We start from the raw sequence: 15,679 nt of genomic DNA, 5'->3' as shown, positions 1-15,679 counted from the left end.
GTAGCCTTGCCCTTAACCCTCTCCACTTAGTATAAGTAGTCGGTCACCTTGTACTAGATTCTCTAACTTGAATCTACTCAATCTTCCCTGGAACATACTTCCCTCTGAAGCCCCCTCAGCTTCAGTCTCTAGTATCTCTTCTTAGTTGCTCTTCGCGACTAAGTCTATCTCGATCGACCTCATCGTCCGGACAAGACAGTCCCGACCTTGAGTGACTTCTTAGACATCCGTCTACCAAGTCACGTGACACGCGCGTACTGTGATCGCTGCCGACTCGTCGTCGCCAGTCTCACTTGCTATACCGGACCCTTCCGGTTACGTCACGAACGTTAGCGGACGACGCCCCTCTTAGGGCTCCGCCTAACAGATCTATTTGAGTGCGTAACACTAGTCGCACACGACCGTTTGTCGTAACAGTGGCTGCAACCCAGGCCTGGTCATCATACTCCGCCCAGTCTTGATCTTCTCCAATGACCGTCCGGGGATTGGACACTATTTCCACGTCATCGTCGATGTCCTCCAGACACCGCTGACGCCTTTTGGCTTTGCCCTTGGGGCTCGGAGATCCCTCCGGACGCGCACATTTCTTCCCTTTGCCTTTGCTGGCTGGCACCTTGACAGGCGGATTTCTGCCGATGCACTTTTCCTTGGATGCGCGGCACTGGTCACAAGTCCGGATCTTTCGGAAATCATCAGTAATCATCCGGATCCGGACAAAACAGAAAACTCACCCTAGGCATCTTAGACGCTACTGCCCAGGTGCAAATCTTGCGCCTAAGGACACACATCTCACACGCAGCCTCCGGATCCGCCAGACCAGAGGACTAACATTTTGTTAAACTCCGAAAAAACACAAAAAACCTCATCCAACTCACCTCCGACGCGTTGCCCATCCTAGCCTTTGCCAAATGCTCCTGCTCACACTCAGCCAACCTTTTCCGAGTTTCCTCGATATCCTTCCGCTTCTGTTCCTCCATCCGTTTCCGCTCCTCTTCCGCCTCCTTGTGCTTGCACTCCTCTTCCTCCGCCTCTCTCCGAGTGTCCGCCTCGAGTCGCGCGATTTTGGCCGCCATTTCCGCCTGCCTCTCTCAGAGGAGTTGCTGGGCAGACTTTGAGTTGCCGGAAGTGGAGTTAGACATGTTGAAACAGTAATTGGAGTTAGGGGGAAAGTTTTTAGACATCTCATGGGCGCCCCGGCCTACTTATATGTCCAGTTCTATTTTTACGAGCTCCGCCCATCATCCCGCATTCATAGAAGTCCAGTCCAGACTTCCAGATCAGAAGCCTCTTGGGCTCAGCCCTAAGGGGGGGATACTGTCATATCCCACATTCCAGACCCAGACCTATCACACATCATTTCTGGACTTCCGGATCCAGCCGACTTCTATCTATCGCCCGGATCCGACCCACGTCTATCTTCCATGCCTTATCCCTTTGTACGTTCCTTCTCCAGTTAGACTATACTCATTTTCTGTACCTCGTTTCATTTCTGCCTTTATTTTCCTATGTCTTCATCTCCGTCTTCATTTACTATTTTCCGATAGACTAGTGTTTGACTTTTCTATACGCTCCGTCCACAGCCTCGCATAGCTTCAGACTGCGCAGACTGACTCTCCATTAAGTCCTCAGTAGTATATAAACCCTGTAGAATCCTTGTACTTCCTCAGTTCGAATATTATCTTAGACTCTGCTCATTCCCTTCTCCGTCTGACTTGAGTTTCTCCTCTCGTCGTCCTCTGCTAGTCTTAGGATCAATTCCTATAGACTTCTCACCTCTGCCTCTACCTCTGGTAGTCCTCCACTGTTTCCTTTCTAGTTTGGACAATGTCTGGATTAGTCTTATCCCTTGTTCCTGAACGTCCACCGGAATTCCCATGCATTGGACATCGGACTCTGGACTCGTCCGACAACCTTCGGACATTGTCCAACAGCCCTCGGAAGTTAGGGGCACGTACTCGGGTAAGGGGTGCAGCGCACGAGCTGAAGCCAAGCCCTTCGGATCCGACCCTTGAGCACATTCTTAACAGGTTGGGGCTGTAGGACAGGATGATCCAGCCCTGAGTGCAATGCATGCACAGGTCATCATTTGGTGAGTTAAGTTCTTTGGTTGTTCTCGTTTCTCACTGTATATCAGTTTGGAAGGCAGGAAAAATTTTCATCGTTGAGCACCTCATTCTCATCTCCATCATAATAAAGAGATGCATGCTGCCACCTGTGACTCCCACATGTTGCCTCTAATTAGATGTGATTATAGATAGTGTTAGCACATCTAAAATGACAGACTTACAGTGTTTCTAAGCCTCCTCCAATATCTTTTGGTTAAAGACTGACTTATAATAAAAGAAAACAGCTGTAGCCCTATGTCAGCTGGCATGAGACATCGGCACTCACACAGGTAATGTTCCTGACGTTGGCTATCCTGCGCCCGCCGTGTGAACCTTCATGCTTGCCATCATACACAATGAGCACAATAATTCAAACATATCAGAGGTGTGTTTGGACACAGTGACTAAGCATAATGAGTGAAGTACATTGCAGCAGTATAATGGCTAAACTACTACTAGTAGACTACTCCTCTCCCTCACCATCATCAAGAACCTGAAGCCACAAGAAGTCATCAGTGATGAGGATGATGTCCTGCAAACTCCTCAAGGCTTCCTCTGCCACCTCCTCTGCCACCTCCTCTTCATCTAGGTCCTCTTGAGTATCTGCACCTACAGAAGATGAAAATTGACGTGAGAGTTGTCGTTGGAATTCAACCTGTCTGTATTTAGCATGAAGTACAATAGAACTTGAAGTGAGAACTTAATTGTACCCCAAGTAAATCACATATAGTCTTAATAAAAGCTTGAATTGATAAGTGAGGGCTCCTGAGGTGCACTACCCGATATAATTCAAGGGCTTCTGATGTTATGCCCATGACAGGCGATATTGGGGAGCAAGGCATAATGCCTTGATGAACGAGCGCAGAAGCAATGGTAATGTTGGTCGATGATATTTTGAGTATGAATTTCTCAGCAACTGTATGTTCACATAAGCATTGAAGCCACCAACTATTAGTAGTGACTCACATAACGTGTCTACTACAGTTACTGGCCATTGGCCACCATTAACATCATCAGTCCCTTCGCTGCATAGGTGATCCAAAAAATTCTTAAAGCCCTTCTGTGATTTCTCCAGGCTCCATATAAGGTATGCTTCAGTCATCCCTTGTATTTGCTCATTGAAAGCATCATTTCTCCATAGAACACGATCATGCCGCATGCAATTGTCAACACATTGAGCCCTGCGAGCACCATCTCGACCCTTTCTGATGTATGTGTCAATTACTGTTGGTCTATGAACACGCACTTACAATCTCCAAACCTCACCAAGAACACCTCTCACAAGGTCTCCAAACTCCCCCCTGGCATGGCTAATAGAGAGTGTGTCGGCACCATCACATATATCGTTGATATTGAAATCTTCGGAGTCCTCGTCAATGTTAGGTGGAAAGGTCAGGGGATCTTTGAGAGCTTCCAGAGCTTGGCGCTCTTTGGCTGTCATTGCTATAAACCAGGTCAGTGTCTTGATGTTTTTGAATGCCTGGATACTCACCTTGTAGGCAAATCTCCCGCCACTGTTTATAGCTTGCTGCTTGGAGGACCAATGCTCTGTGTTTGACCACCTTCGACACACAGTTGGCGGGAAGCCCATCCTTACCTCACAAAGAGCCTATGTGGCGGATAGACCACAAAGAAAGGTTGCTATGAACTCGTTTTTGACGTCCAGGATTCTGCATATTTTTTTCTCCTTCAGACAAGCCAGGTAGGTACATCTTATGCATGTTGGGTTATGTGACTAATCATGAATGCTATTAGTGCACATTGCCATCTATCCCCCTTTTCAACTAACTGCCATTTCCTTCAGTTTCTCATATCTGCCATGGCACGCACTCCCTCACCACCTGTCGCCTCCTGCCACAGTGATCATGTCCGGGACTTGCACCAGCTACTGGAAGGCATGGCTATATCAGGTGAGTAGTGGGTTTATACTATCTGACAATCAACCGCATGCTCATCCTTTCAAACAGGTTCAGCATTAGACACAATTACGTGGAAGCGCAAGACCGTCGAAGAGACTATCACCCTTTCCAAAGCATCACACACGAACTCCTTACATGTCAGTCGAACCATTCCTGCGCCCAATCTATCTACTAGCTTGCCATACAAGTTCCAAAACCCAGTGACATTGCACCCCCACGTGCTGATTTAGAACCTGAAGGGTTCTGGGTGGTCACAATCGGCCAAGAAGTTGGTATATTCTACCACTGGTGAGTGTTATCAAACTTTTCACTGCTGATAATAATATTGACACTAATCTTAGGGCTGATGTGGCTGAACGCACCCATTTTGTTAGTGGTAACATTCAGAAGTGGTACCCTTCTTTTCAGAAGGCGCTTCAAGTATATACCGCACAATATAACGAAGGCAGAGTGCAAGCTGTCCCAACCCCAGGTGGTCCTTTCTGGCTATCTCCATCCCCATGTTCCCCATCTTTGTCCCCCGACTCGGATGGCCTGTGGTCGCAACTAGATGACCTGTCAGAGACGATGTCATACTGTGAACTTTAGATACTTTCATAGTAGTATGCTGTATCAACCATGTACATATGTAATACTTGCTTGTAATACATCAGCAATGGAATCTTTATACTCAGTTCACAAAACGTGCAAGCTACTTTGTGTGATTACAAAATTGATGCAGATGACTGAATGACATTGGACTGATTACCTTAAGAGTCCGCATGTAGTAGTATCCTGGCACAACTGTAGTTAATGATTTATGCAATCATAGTCCTAAATCAAGGCCCACTGCACTCACCATACATTCAGTATAACAGATATTAACCTTGGTCACAGTTGGTGTGATTTGGACTGATTTAGAATTCTATGTGAGTGCAATATTCTAGAGATACTACAATGTTCAATATGTGTTCAATATGGATTTGCTATACATTCAAATGAATTCCATATACGTTCGCTATGAATTCACCATATGTTCGCCATGAATTCGCTATACATTCGCCATTGATGCATTGTCTGTTCACTACCAATCCAATATTTGTTTGCCATTGATTCAATATAACATCAGAAGTTCGATGTATCATATAGTCACAGACTACTTAGTTTTACTGTTAGCTGCTTTAACTTCGAAGAATCTGACCTCTGAAACAATACAAATGAGCAAATCATGCAATACAATGATATTGTACTTGAGGCACTCCCTACAGTATGGGCAATTGGTGTGCACAATGTCTTGGATACTTTCGAGGAGTGACCTTCCCTCGCAAGCATGTAAACTACACTCATCAAGAAAGATGGCAGTCTCTCATTCCCCCTCCTTTTGCGCACCTTCAAGCAGTTTCTCATATGCATCACATCCCACACATGTTCAGACTTCTCGACCCATCCCTTTTGCCAGCAGTTGGCCATGTTCTCAATGTCTTGCAGGGTTAGCGAGTTGCAGGAACAAGGGAGGTCATTCTCCATGGTGAGTATAGATCCATTGTCAACCTCGGGAGTGGTAGTGTGAGAATGCAGACCTTTGAGCACAGGCGAAGTGACAGAGGGGATGTCACAGTGATTTCGTCCTGCAGGGGCTTGTGTTTTGTTTTTTCTATGGGTGCGGTCAGCAAAAGTAAGAGACATCAGTAAATGGAAGTGATTTGACCTAGCCCACCTGCCTAAAAAAATGGATTTATGTAAGTACGAAATCATGACTCAAGACTGAGAGTTAAGGGACTGACTTGGCCATCTGAACATGTGCCTTTGCATTTTGTGTATCTCAAACTCTTAGTAAATAGATGAGAAGTGCAATCTCAGTGAACTTGAGAAGAAAAAAATTACCCTGGCTTTGCAAGCCAATGCTTGGTAGCCAAGCACTGCCTGCTCATACTAACAGGAGGATCCTGCTTATGAGCCTTTGAATGCATGTTAAGTATTATACAACCATTTGAGTCCAAAAATTGAGACTTACCATTAGTAGCTTTGGAGGGGGGGGAATAGGTCGTGAGACTTTCTCCTAGTTCAACCAATCTGACCATAATTTAATATGAATTGATCACAGTGACTATCCTTACCTTGGGATTCCCCAGTAGAAATGTGTACTACCAGCACCCCCAACCAATATCATACATATTACGCGGAACTATCCGAATACCATCGGCATTCAAGTTGGATCCAAGGATTATGACAAACTCATCTCAGCGGAGATGTGTATTATCACCTCCAAACTATCTGAACACCATCGGCATTCAAGTTGGATCAAAGGATTGCGGTGAGGAGGTTATCTCGGAGATGTGTATTATCGCCTCCAAACTATCCGAACACCATCGGCATTCAAGTTGGATCAAAGGATCGCGGTGAGGAGGTTATCCCAGCGGAGGTGTGTACTTACAACTATCGCCCCTGATCAAAAGAAATTATCAAATCTTGATCTATATATGAGCTTCCAGACCTTAAGGTGTGCTCGATTCTAAAAAGCTCAGTTCCTTTCATCTCCAAATACAGGAACAGCACTGTTGCTGATGCTTGTTGCCAGTTGTTATGATATTCACAGGCCAGAGGCCAGCCATTGCTCTAAACTTATCCTACTGATTAGCATTATACCAGTGAGTGTTCCCATAGGTTTCTCTGTGTCGATGTTGCTGATGCAAGCGTGTTGTGTGACTGTATGGCATATTGTGTTGTTTATGCTGGACTTGGTTCTGGAACTGGCAGGGAATGTGACTGTCAGCATGATAGTTCATTGCCAACTCCGAGAATGTTAACCCATATGTTTGACATCCTTTTTCCGGCCTCGGAAATAATGTACGGAGCCAAAATGAAACGAACTGAACTCGATGTTTTAGAATTGAGCACACTGTAAGCACATTTGTTCTATTCATGTTGTTCCATTGTTGACTCAGATCTGCCATTTTCTTGTAGGGTTTCAATGACTTGACTATGTTGTCCTAATTCTGGAATAGGCTCGGGTTCTCAAGGTAAGCAGCTTTTTTTTCTAATTGTGTCCCCACAACAATGCTCCTTCCTACCTACACAGAAAAATATGAGCTACAAAGACAACTTCAACATCAATGGAAATTCCTTCGCTGGCACAGGATATTTCACAGGAATCCTCAATGAAAATGAAGGTGCAGTGTTGGATATGTATGTCTCACTCTTAGTACTGACCTTCAAAAAACAGGATTGAGCCAACATTGGCACAGTATCGACTGGGAGGACCCATTATTATACACAATGCCACTGATGAGAGACGAGTTAGCAGCCCTCAACAATGGACTGGCCCTTCCACAATGTCCTACTCCTGTCATTGCCGATGTTTCACCTGAGGCACATCAACTCACACCGTCCTCTTGTGCACTGTCTCGCGCGCTGTCACCTGCTGATGGAGAGTCACCACCAGAGCTCCACTGTGACACGAATTCGTCCACCTGGGCAGCACGAAACCCAACACGTCCCATGCTTCATCGCTGGACTCCACTGCCTCGGCTGTCAGATGCCCAGAAGGCCTCTCAAAAAATTAAGAAGGATCAGAGGACTGCAGTTACAAAGCATTTACACGACGCTGTTGCCAAACATCTACAAGAACAGAAAAATGCAGTCATATTGCTCTCACTCACTCACAACATCACTCCAAAACATATCGACAACATGATCAGTAATCAGACCAAGTATCACACAGCGCGCAAGGTTAACCTGACTAATGCATTGATCCATGCCAAAGCTAAGGAGATGGATAATGGTATGCCGAACTTCTTTGCTTTATCTTGTAGTTATATTTACGTCCTGTTGCAACAAGATCAGCCTAATGGCTCTAGGCATATATTGCCTAAGCTGCACGAAATGGTTGCCAAGGATCCTGACATGCAAGATTTGACGAGGGACGAGAAGGCCGCCTATGTGGCTGCTCTTAGTGAGCACCATGAAAAAAAGGTAAGTAGTGTGTGAGCAAATAACATAGCTGCTGCGCGAGATGTCTTGACCACAACAGAAAGGGTTGTCAAGGAGGTGAGCTCTCCATCTGTTGCATGTATTCTACTGAACTTATCTTCATTTCGAAGCTCGATGATCTGCGTGTTTGGACAGGCACCTACGGAACTCTCTTTGTTGTTCGGGCCACATCAATGACACTATTCAGAGCACAATGCATGGTACTGACAATTCTGAAGACTTCTGGGAGGACGTTTATGAGTCTCCAATGGCTGATGTTCTCCGACAATACAAACAATGGGCATGTACACAGAATCAAAGTAAGTTATCTGGCTCCTCACAATAATATTTTGTTCTTATTGAGTATCTTCGAGATCTTAATGAACTTCCGTGACTCTTTGGAAACAGTCTGAAAGCAAGTTCGAAGATTGATTGTCCAAGGACTGGGTATGTGACAACATTCGTTAGTGCATGTGAGCGTTGTCTGACATATTTACAGTTGCAATAAGAGGCAAAAAGGACATTACAATGAATTACAACAACTACGAGATGGTTATCGTCGAAACATATGCAGTCCACCTAGTAGGATGACCCCAGGGTGTCAAATTTATCAGTCCTTCAAGCATTGGGACTGTCAGCAAAATCCACAAGCTCTGTGATATGCTGAGGGCCAAGGTATGTTACTGGAGTGCTCTGACCCCAGCAGAGGTCAAAGCTCATACTGCTGCACTCAATATGCGTCGTTTGGCAGCCATGCAAGAAGTGCTCCGATGCTGGAATCCCTCGCAAGTGCAAGGGTGCACCTACTACTGGACAGGGAAACAAAGAGAATAGAAGGCCATCAAAGAAGGTGAAAAAGAATACCAGTACCCAGCATCAGGAGGCCACCAAAAGTACAGAATTTGTTATGTTGTCTGAGGATGAAGATGAGGACAAGGACAAGTATGGCACCCTGCTACCCTTCTATGTATATCATAAAGACTTGTACATATCTGAATGATCAGTAGCTGTCACTGTGTCCAAATGCGCCTCCGATATGTTTGAATTATTATGCTCATCGTGTATGACAGCAAGCACAAAGGTTTGCACGGCAGGCGCAGGATAGCTGACATCAGGAACATTACCTGCGTGAGTGCCGATGTCTCACACCAGCTTACATAGGGCTACAGCTGTTTTCTTTTATTATAAGTCAGTCTTTTACCGAGAGATATTGGAGGAGGCTTAGAAACACTGTAAGTCTGTCATTTTAGATGTGCTAACACTATCTATAATCACGTCTAATTAGAGGCAATACATGGGAGTCACAGGTGCATGCTGCATGGTCCAGTCAAATGACGGACTTGGCCAGCTCCTTCCTCTCGTGGAAGCACAGTGGCATCGAGAGTGTGATGAGTGAAATCAATGGTAGAATAGGATCAATATTTCATGTTAGAAGTGTTGGTATCTCGGGTAAGTGTCAAGTATATTGATCTTCTCATTGACAAGCAGTTATTTGCAGGTTTCTGTGCTGCTCAAACAATCCACCAAGCGCCAGATGAGCTCACCAATGTTTCTCTAATCAAAGCTGGCTTCTTAGGTTGTTCCCTGCAACAACCTACTGCTGCTATCGCTCTTGAATGTCTCAAACTTTATCATCAAATCCGCCACTGCAAGCCATGGTCAAGGTCCTTTGCACACTCCATAAAGTGCACAAATGAGCTTCCTCACTGTCCCTTACTAATCTTACTGTAGCGTACATACTTTCAGTCATTCCGTGATCAATTCTCGATTGCCTTTGATGCCTATCTCAATATGTTGTGTCATGTCAAGGCTGTTGTCAACCAGGCACTTGGACATGATAGTTTGAAATGGCGGATGTTAAATGCTTGTCTACCATGCAGCTATAAGGTATGTAATATTCATATGTTCTTCTGATGCCTGAAATCTAATAATCATTTAGCAAGATAATGAAGAACCCCTTGACCCCACTCAACTTGACAGCATGGATGGGAACAATTCATTAAAGTGAATAGATGGCTCTGGCCATGCTGATAAACAAATTTTTCCATCAGACTACTTGATTGCACCTTCTGATGTTGAATTATTCAAAGATGATATTCACCTATGCCCAGGCACTCACATACCTACTGATGTCACTCGTTTAACTACCAATGACGACTCTGCCTGCACAGAGAATTGGAAGACAGCAAATACTGTCAGTGAGAACACTGTCGGTATCTTCAATCAGACAGGAATCTTTATCAGTGCTTGTCGTCATGGCATAGTACAGACATTGGTGAAGATGTGTAAGAGTGGCGAACTGTATGCCATAAACATTTTATACTCAAGTGTACATTATACTAATTTTTTCTTCTAGTGCAAAGTATGCACTAGCAACCACAAGCAAGATTCTTGATGTCTACAGCTCCAATGGTGCCACAGGCTACAATATTGGATGCTCATATAGCAAAACTGTTGCAGCAAGTTCAATATCAACAAAGGCCAGTGCTAAACACCATCGCTTCCTAGTCAACACATTTCATGGCCACACTCACAATCACCAATGTCAAATTCAATATCATCTGCTCTATCAGGAAGGTCTTGGGATCGAAGACTTAGAAACATGTAAACGAATCTTCTCTGCTTCTAATGCTGTTGCACCTGTAATTTGTCATGCTTCTTATTTTCATTGGCTACAATTCAACAAACTTCATTTCGACCAATGGGACCTAGACAAATACTCTGAACTCAGTGAGTGTTTTTCTCAAGTCTAGAGGCCATATATCAATAACATTTTCATAGGTAAATTCATCTACAACAACTACAAGCAGGCTCTTCATATTGTCAATGAGCTGTCACCTGCAGTTCAAGAGCTCAAAGTACAGCCTGACCTGACGGACGAGATGGAATAGCGAGGAATTAGAGTACCTGCAGACCCTTGCCACTGAGACCAAAGAAGACATTGAGAAAATGACATACGTCAAAGCCCTTGAGTCTTTGGCGAGCGCAGAGTATGTTTTCAAATTCCTTATGTCAGACTAAGTTCAATTAAGAGATATCTTCAGGGCCAAGTACAGGAGTGTCACATCTGTTCAGTTTCTGTCCTATAGTCTGACAGATTTCATGCCTACACAAGGGCTTCGCAAAAGTGTGCAAACTGTTGCAAGAGCTCGGGAGGCTGAGCACAGTGCAGCATACTGCAGGTTAGTTTTGGAGATGAATGCTGTTGATGACCTTGCACTGTCGAATTGGCATCACTGAATGTTGGACTTGAGAACAAGATCAATACAAGCGTGCACTCAACTCATTGATGAATCAGTTGTTTCATTCGTGTTGTCGAGCACCTTGAGGGATTAGTGGTCAAGAGGCTATTTGAGTTAGCCAAAGCCAATCTTGCAGGGACCAGTAAGTTTTTTGTAACATGGTGATCCAGTACTTGTTCATGTTTCAGTAACAGGCTACAAATTACGACAACATATCTCAAATGCTATTACCCAACGTTCTGCAGCAATACATGCAGCGTTGGACAAGTACAATGACCTTGCACCTTTGCAAAATCCACCCCAACTGACTCTCACATACCATGAAGTCGCATCTTATGCATGACTAGGTGAGTTTGACTTACTGAAGCATTCTCAGCAAGACCTCCTATCCAAGCCTTGGGCTTCAAAAACCAATTGCGAAGTTGCTGCCAAATATTTTAAAGTAGTGCGTGCACATGAGGAGCTCGCTCGCTTGAATGTCGAAGTAGTGTGGCTTCATGCATGGGTCAATGATGAAGACACACATCTGTCATCTGTTGCACGATCACTCTCGGAAACTGACCCTGCCCTTGCATATAAAATTCAGTGCTGGTTTGAGGAGTGTCATCAGGTGAATAACATTCACTGCACCAAACTTGAAGCAATCTATGATCTCCCAGGATACAATGGTCTCATTCAGGCAAGTAAGAAAAGGAGGGAAGGGAAGGATGGAGATCATGTTGAATGGGTGTTGGGTGACTTAGAAGGATCCTCAACGATTCTTGTAGATGAGGATGATGTTCTTTGTGACAAAGATAATCACCTCGATGCATGCATGTCTGAGTAGAAATTAGAATTGAAATACATGGCAATGATATGATTCAGTGTGATATTCAGAGACAATGTATATAAGCACAATACTACTCAAAGATGATGGGTGCTACAACACCAGCAGTAGAATTCTCAACTTCCACATATTGAAGAATGAGCTCTGTTGCTTGGTTCTTTGTACCAGCCCTTGCAAACACAAGAGGGTTTAAATTTAAAGTTGGCATCCAGCAGGTTATGAAACATGAGCAGAGGCTTGAAATCAGGTATTGTGCTTATATATGTCATCTCTGAGCATGCTACTTAATTTTATCCCCTGGAGTATGGGCACAGCAGCAGAGACTTCCCATTCTTCAACCCTTACACTCGTCTGTGCAGCACAGCAGCATAAATTTCCTGTTCTTCAGCCCTTACACTTGTCCGTGTGGTGCAGCAGCATGGACTTCCTGTTCTTCAGCCCTGACTACCTCTTTGGGGTGCAGTAGCATGGACTTCCCATTCTTCAGCCCTTACACTCATCCGTGCAGCGCAGCAGCATGGACTTCCCGTTCTTCAGCCCTTACACTGTGTTCTGAGGGAATGGTAACACATTCTTATATCACTTTAGCAGTGATGGTGGTGCTGACCTTATTGGCCTTTTCATTAATTTAATATCCAAGAAAGGGAGAGGCGGCAGCAATTTACTTACCGAAAAGCAAGCTGCCGCCTCGCTCTTTCTTTGTCCTCCATATAGTACACCTACAGTCTCTCACATAAAATTTTTTCATAGCTTGATCTTGCTGTAAACACAAATACTACTGTACGAACATCCCTTGATCACTTGATGGTCTCTGAAACTTATTCTCCACTGCAGCATTCAATTTTTGTTAGATTTGAAGCACACTACTTGTTTTCAAATTGAGCAAACTTCCTTCAAAACTTGCCAGCACTGCTCGTCAGTACTCAACAGTCTCCTTGCTTGAAAATCACTGATTTGCGGAAACTCGTTGATACATGAGTATCCCAGGCAATTTTGTTGATGTGTGACATGTTCACCTCTCAAGTAGCACAGCCAATTTTGAAGAAGATTTTTAAGAAATGGAATAAACCAGTGCGCACTCATGGTGTGAAGGTAAAAACAAGCAGTAGTAAGTCACCCTATTTTCTTTATCTCATCTCATTCCTCATCCTGTCCCACACAGCCAATAATATATTTCAACTTGGAAGCTGTGCCTCAATCAAATTTCCCCCTCCTGCTCAGGTTCCTCTACCTGCAAGGGAGTTTGTTCTTGGACGTCAGTGTTATGACACAAGGTTGTGTGTGACTTGGATAGTTCTAACAGCAACAACCACGACAGTGGTACCGAGTGCTGAGAGTCATCAGCCTTTACAGACAAGCAAAGGTTGCACACTCAAACATAGCTCATATAGGAATGAGGGGTTACACTGAGATAATAGTGGTACAGACAGAGAGAGGCGTTTCTGAAGGTGCGGTCGATGTCGAGCAGGTAGCTTTAGCAGGACAAGAAGTTCAAGGGAAAACCAAGTAGGATTAAAGTAAGGAACGTCTACTGTAATCCTCAACCTTATATAAGGCTACTCTATCATATCTAAGCTCAGCCTAAAGCTGGGTTCTAATCTGCTTATCTATGAGTCAGAGATAGTGTCCATGAGGCAGGCTTCTATCTAAGATAGGATCCTCAAGGCATTCTTCTATCAGTACATGAGGCAACACAAGGTTTGCCTTCTATCATGATAATATAAATAGGTCTTCTAGACCTATGTCATCATATGCGGTCCAGACCACTTACCTAAGCCAGCAGTTGCCGCTTGTTCTTCTATCTTCTATCATCATCTATTGTCATAGGGTTGGTGAGGCCCTGGTATCATCTATAGCCATGCAAGGTGGCAGAGGGCTGGGGTGGCAGAGGAGACTCGTGTAACATGTTGTAACAGTCAGTGTCCTCCACCTGCACCTACTGCTGTCCACCAGAGGCCTGCACCTTCTCCTGCTCAGGTTCCTCCACCTGCGAGGGTGTTTGTTTTTGCACGTCAATGTCCTCCACATGCATCTGCTGCTGTCCATTAGAGGACTGTGGCTTCTCTCCCTGAGGTTCCTCTGAACATCAACAGTGTATGTATCATCAAACCATTCACATACAACCCCTCACTATACCTTTGAAGTCTTTTGCCAGCTATCAGTGTTCCAGCAGTCCCACAGTAACCATCAGTGAGTGATGGCTTCAAGCAACATTTACACACTAAGTCTTTTGTTAGGTTTAATTTCCACTGTATCGGACTTGTCCAGTATCCCAAACTCACTTCCGCTCGAACTACCGATGCAATCGCAGGTCACATCATCAAGTCTCTGAGATGTCACGCCAAATATAGGACAATTGACTTCTTCTATGGTATTTGATTTCATAAACCATAATGCCCATCACTGATGGTATTTTTTTTTTGAAGGGCTCAGAGGACTCTATTGTTATTGCCTTGGACACATCCTTATCAGAGTGTAACACCATCCACCATGTGACTTTGGGTCATTCTGAAACCACTAATCCACAAAGCTTTACAACAAGTGTGGTTCATGTGATTCCTTTACCTTAGACTCAGTACGATACTATAGGACAGTTTGGGTTGGGTCCATTGCACCCACTCTTGGGTGGGAGAGTTCAAAGGCCAGTTAATGATGATGCTTTACCATCATACATCGACTCTGTTGCAGCAGGAGAAGAATCTGTTTACATTGTAACAAGGTCAAATTAGCTTACATCAGGCTAAGGATGGTGTTTACATTGTAATAAGGTCGAATTAGCTTACTCACACTCAACTGAAAGTTTAAAATGCTGACATTGATATACCTCTACAAACATAAGGTATATCTTTGACAAGCCAAATATCTACCCTATGGCCAAACAAACAAAAATTTTGAAATGAATTAGTCTAATGAACCTACTGTCCATTGCCATTATATTTATTCTGTGGCCCTTTGAATGTCTGTGCTTCTTGTCTGTTCAGTCTGCATATAATGGTTCTCAACATCACACAAAAAATCAAATGTGCTAGACCAAAACTCACTGTGACACAGAAGGCCAACTGTCATGAAAAGGCCATTAGCCTCTCAAATGCTATCAATGAGGCATGTGAAGCATATCAGGAGGAAGCTGCAGTTATTTCTGAGAAATACAAACAGTAAGAACACAGAATACCTTGTAATGACCTCAATACTTACATTGTTGTCAGGAGCATCAAATGGACTCGGCTCCAGTTGCACAATGATACAGGCCTGCGCAAGCGCAGAAAACCTAATGCATGGAATGCATTTGTTACGACAAACGGTCGTGTGCGACTAGGATAATTTAACAGCGACAACCACGACAGTGGTACCGAGTGCTGAGAGTCGTCGGCCTTTACAGACAAGCAAAGGTTGCGTACTCAAACGTAGCTCGTGGTGGTTAACGAGGGGTTACGCTGAGATGATAGCAGGGTTTACAGACAGTGAGAGGCGTCACTGAAGGTACGAGTCGATGTCGAGCAGGTAGCTTTAGCGGGACAAGGAGTTCAAGGGTAAACCTAGTAAGATTAAAGTAAGGAACGTCTACTTTAATCTTCGACCTTATATAAGGCTACTCGTCGTATCTAAGCTCAGCCTAAAGCTGGGTTCTAATCTGCTTAT

General features: G+C 44.3%; 4 protein-coding genes across 4 annotated transcripts; 3 read left to right on the top strand and 1 right to left on the bottom strand.

Moving 5' to 3' along the window:
- Positions 1–2,568: 2,568 nt before the first annotated feature.
- F5147DRAFT_780521 (uncharacterized protein) lies at positions 2,569–3,546 on the bottom strand (the record flags this gene model as incomplete). The annotated part of the gene is made up of 4 exons (XM_041442465.1): positions 2,569–2,760; positions 2,816–3,021; positions 3,072–3,310; positions 3,356–3,546. The coding sequence occupies 4 exons, from the start codon at positions 3,544–3,546 to the stop codon at positions 2,569–2,571; spliced, it is 828 nt and encodes a 275-aa protein (XP_041286051.1).
- Positions 3,547–4,244: 698 nt separating this feature from the next.
- On the top strand, positions 4,245–4,612 carry F5147DRAFT_586995 (uncharacterized protein; the record flags this gene model as incomplete). The annotated part of the gene is made up of 2 exons (XM_041431960.1): positions 4,245–4,312; positions 4,366–4,612. Coding segments are annotated over 2 exons (315 nt in total), but the record flags the coding sequence as incomplete, so codon positions are not given.
- A 2,476-nt stretch (positions 4,613–7,088) lies between these two features.
- F5147DRAFT_780519 (uncharacterized protein) lies at positions 7,089–12,040 on the top strand (the record flags this gene model as incomplete). Its single annotated transcript, XM_041442464.1, has 12 exons — positions 7,089–7,173; positions 7,227–7,784; positions 7,842–7,975; positions 8,570–8,647; positions 8,724–8,914; positions 10,329–10,702; positions 10,754–10,830; positions 10,886–10,962; positions 11,017–11,154; positions 11,271–11,356; positions 11,409–11,539; positions 11,591–12,040. 12 exons carry the CDS (start codon positions 7,089–7,091, stop codon positions 12,038–12,040), a joined length of 2,379 nt encoding a protein of 792 aa, XP_041286049.1.
- A 2,991-nt stretch (positions 12,041–15,031) lies between these two features.
- On the top strand, positions 15,032–15,361 carry F5147DRAFT_780518 (uncharacterized protein; the record flags this gene model as incomplete). The annotated part of the gene is made up of 2 exons (XM_041442463.1): positions 15,032–15,195; positions 15,247–15,361. The coding sequence occupies 2 exons, from the start codon at positions 15,032–15,034 to the stop codon at positions 15,359–15,361; spliced, it is 279 nt and encodes a 92-aa protein (XP_041286048.1).
- Positions 15,362–15,679: the final 318 nt, after the last annotated feature.

The sequence above is a fragment of the Suillus discolor genome, assembly GCF_016758755.1.
Source record: "Suillus discolor strain FC423 chromosome Unknown F5147scaffold_108, whole genome shotgun sequence".
Lineage (NCBI taxonomy): Eukaryota > Fungi > Basidiomycota > Agaricomycetes > Boletales > Suillaceae > Suillus > Suillus discolor.
The sequence above is the reverse complement of the archived record's forward strand: the minus strand, read 5'-3'. Positions and strand labels throughout refer to the sequence as shown.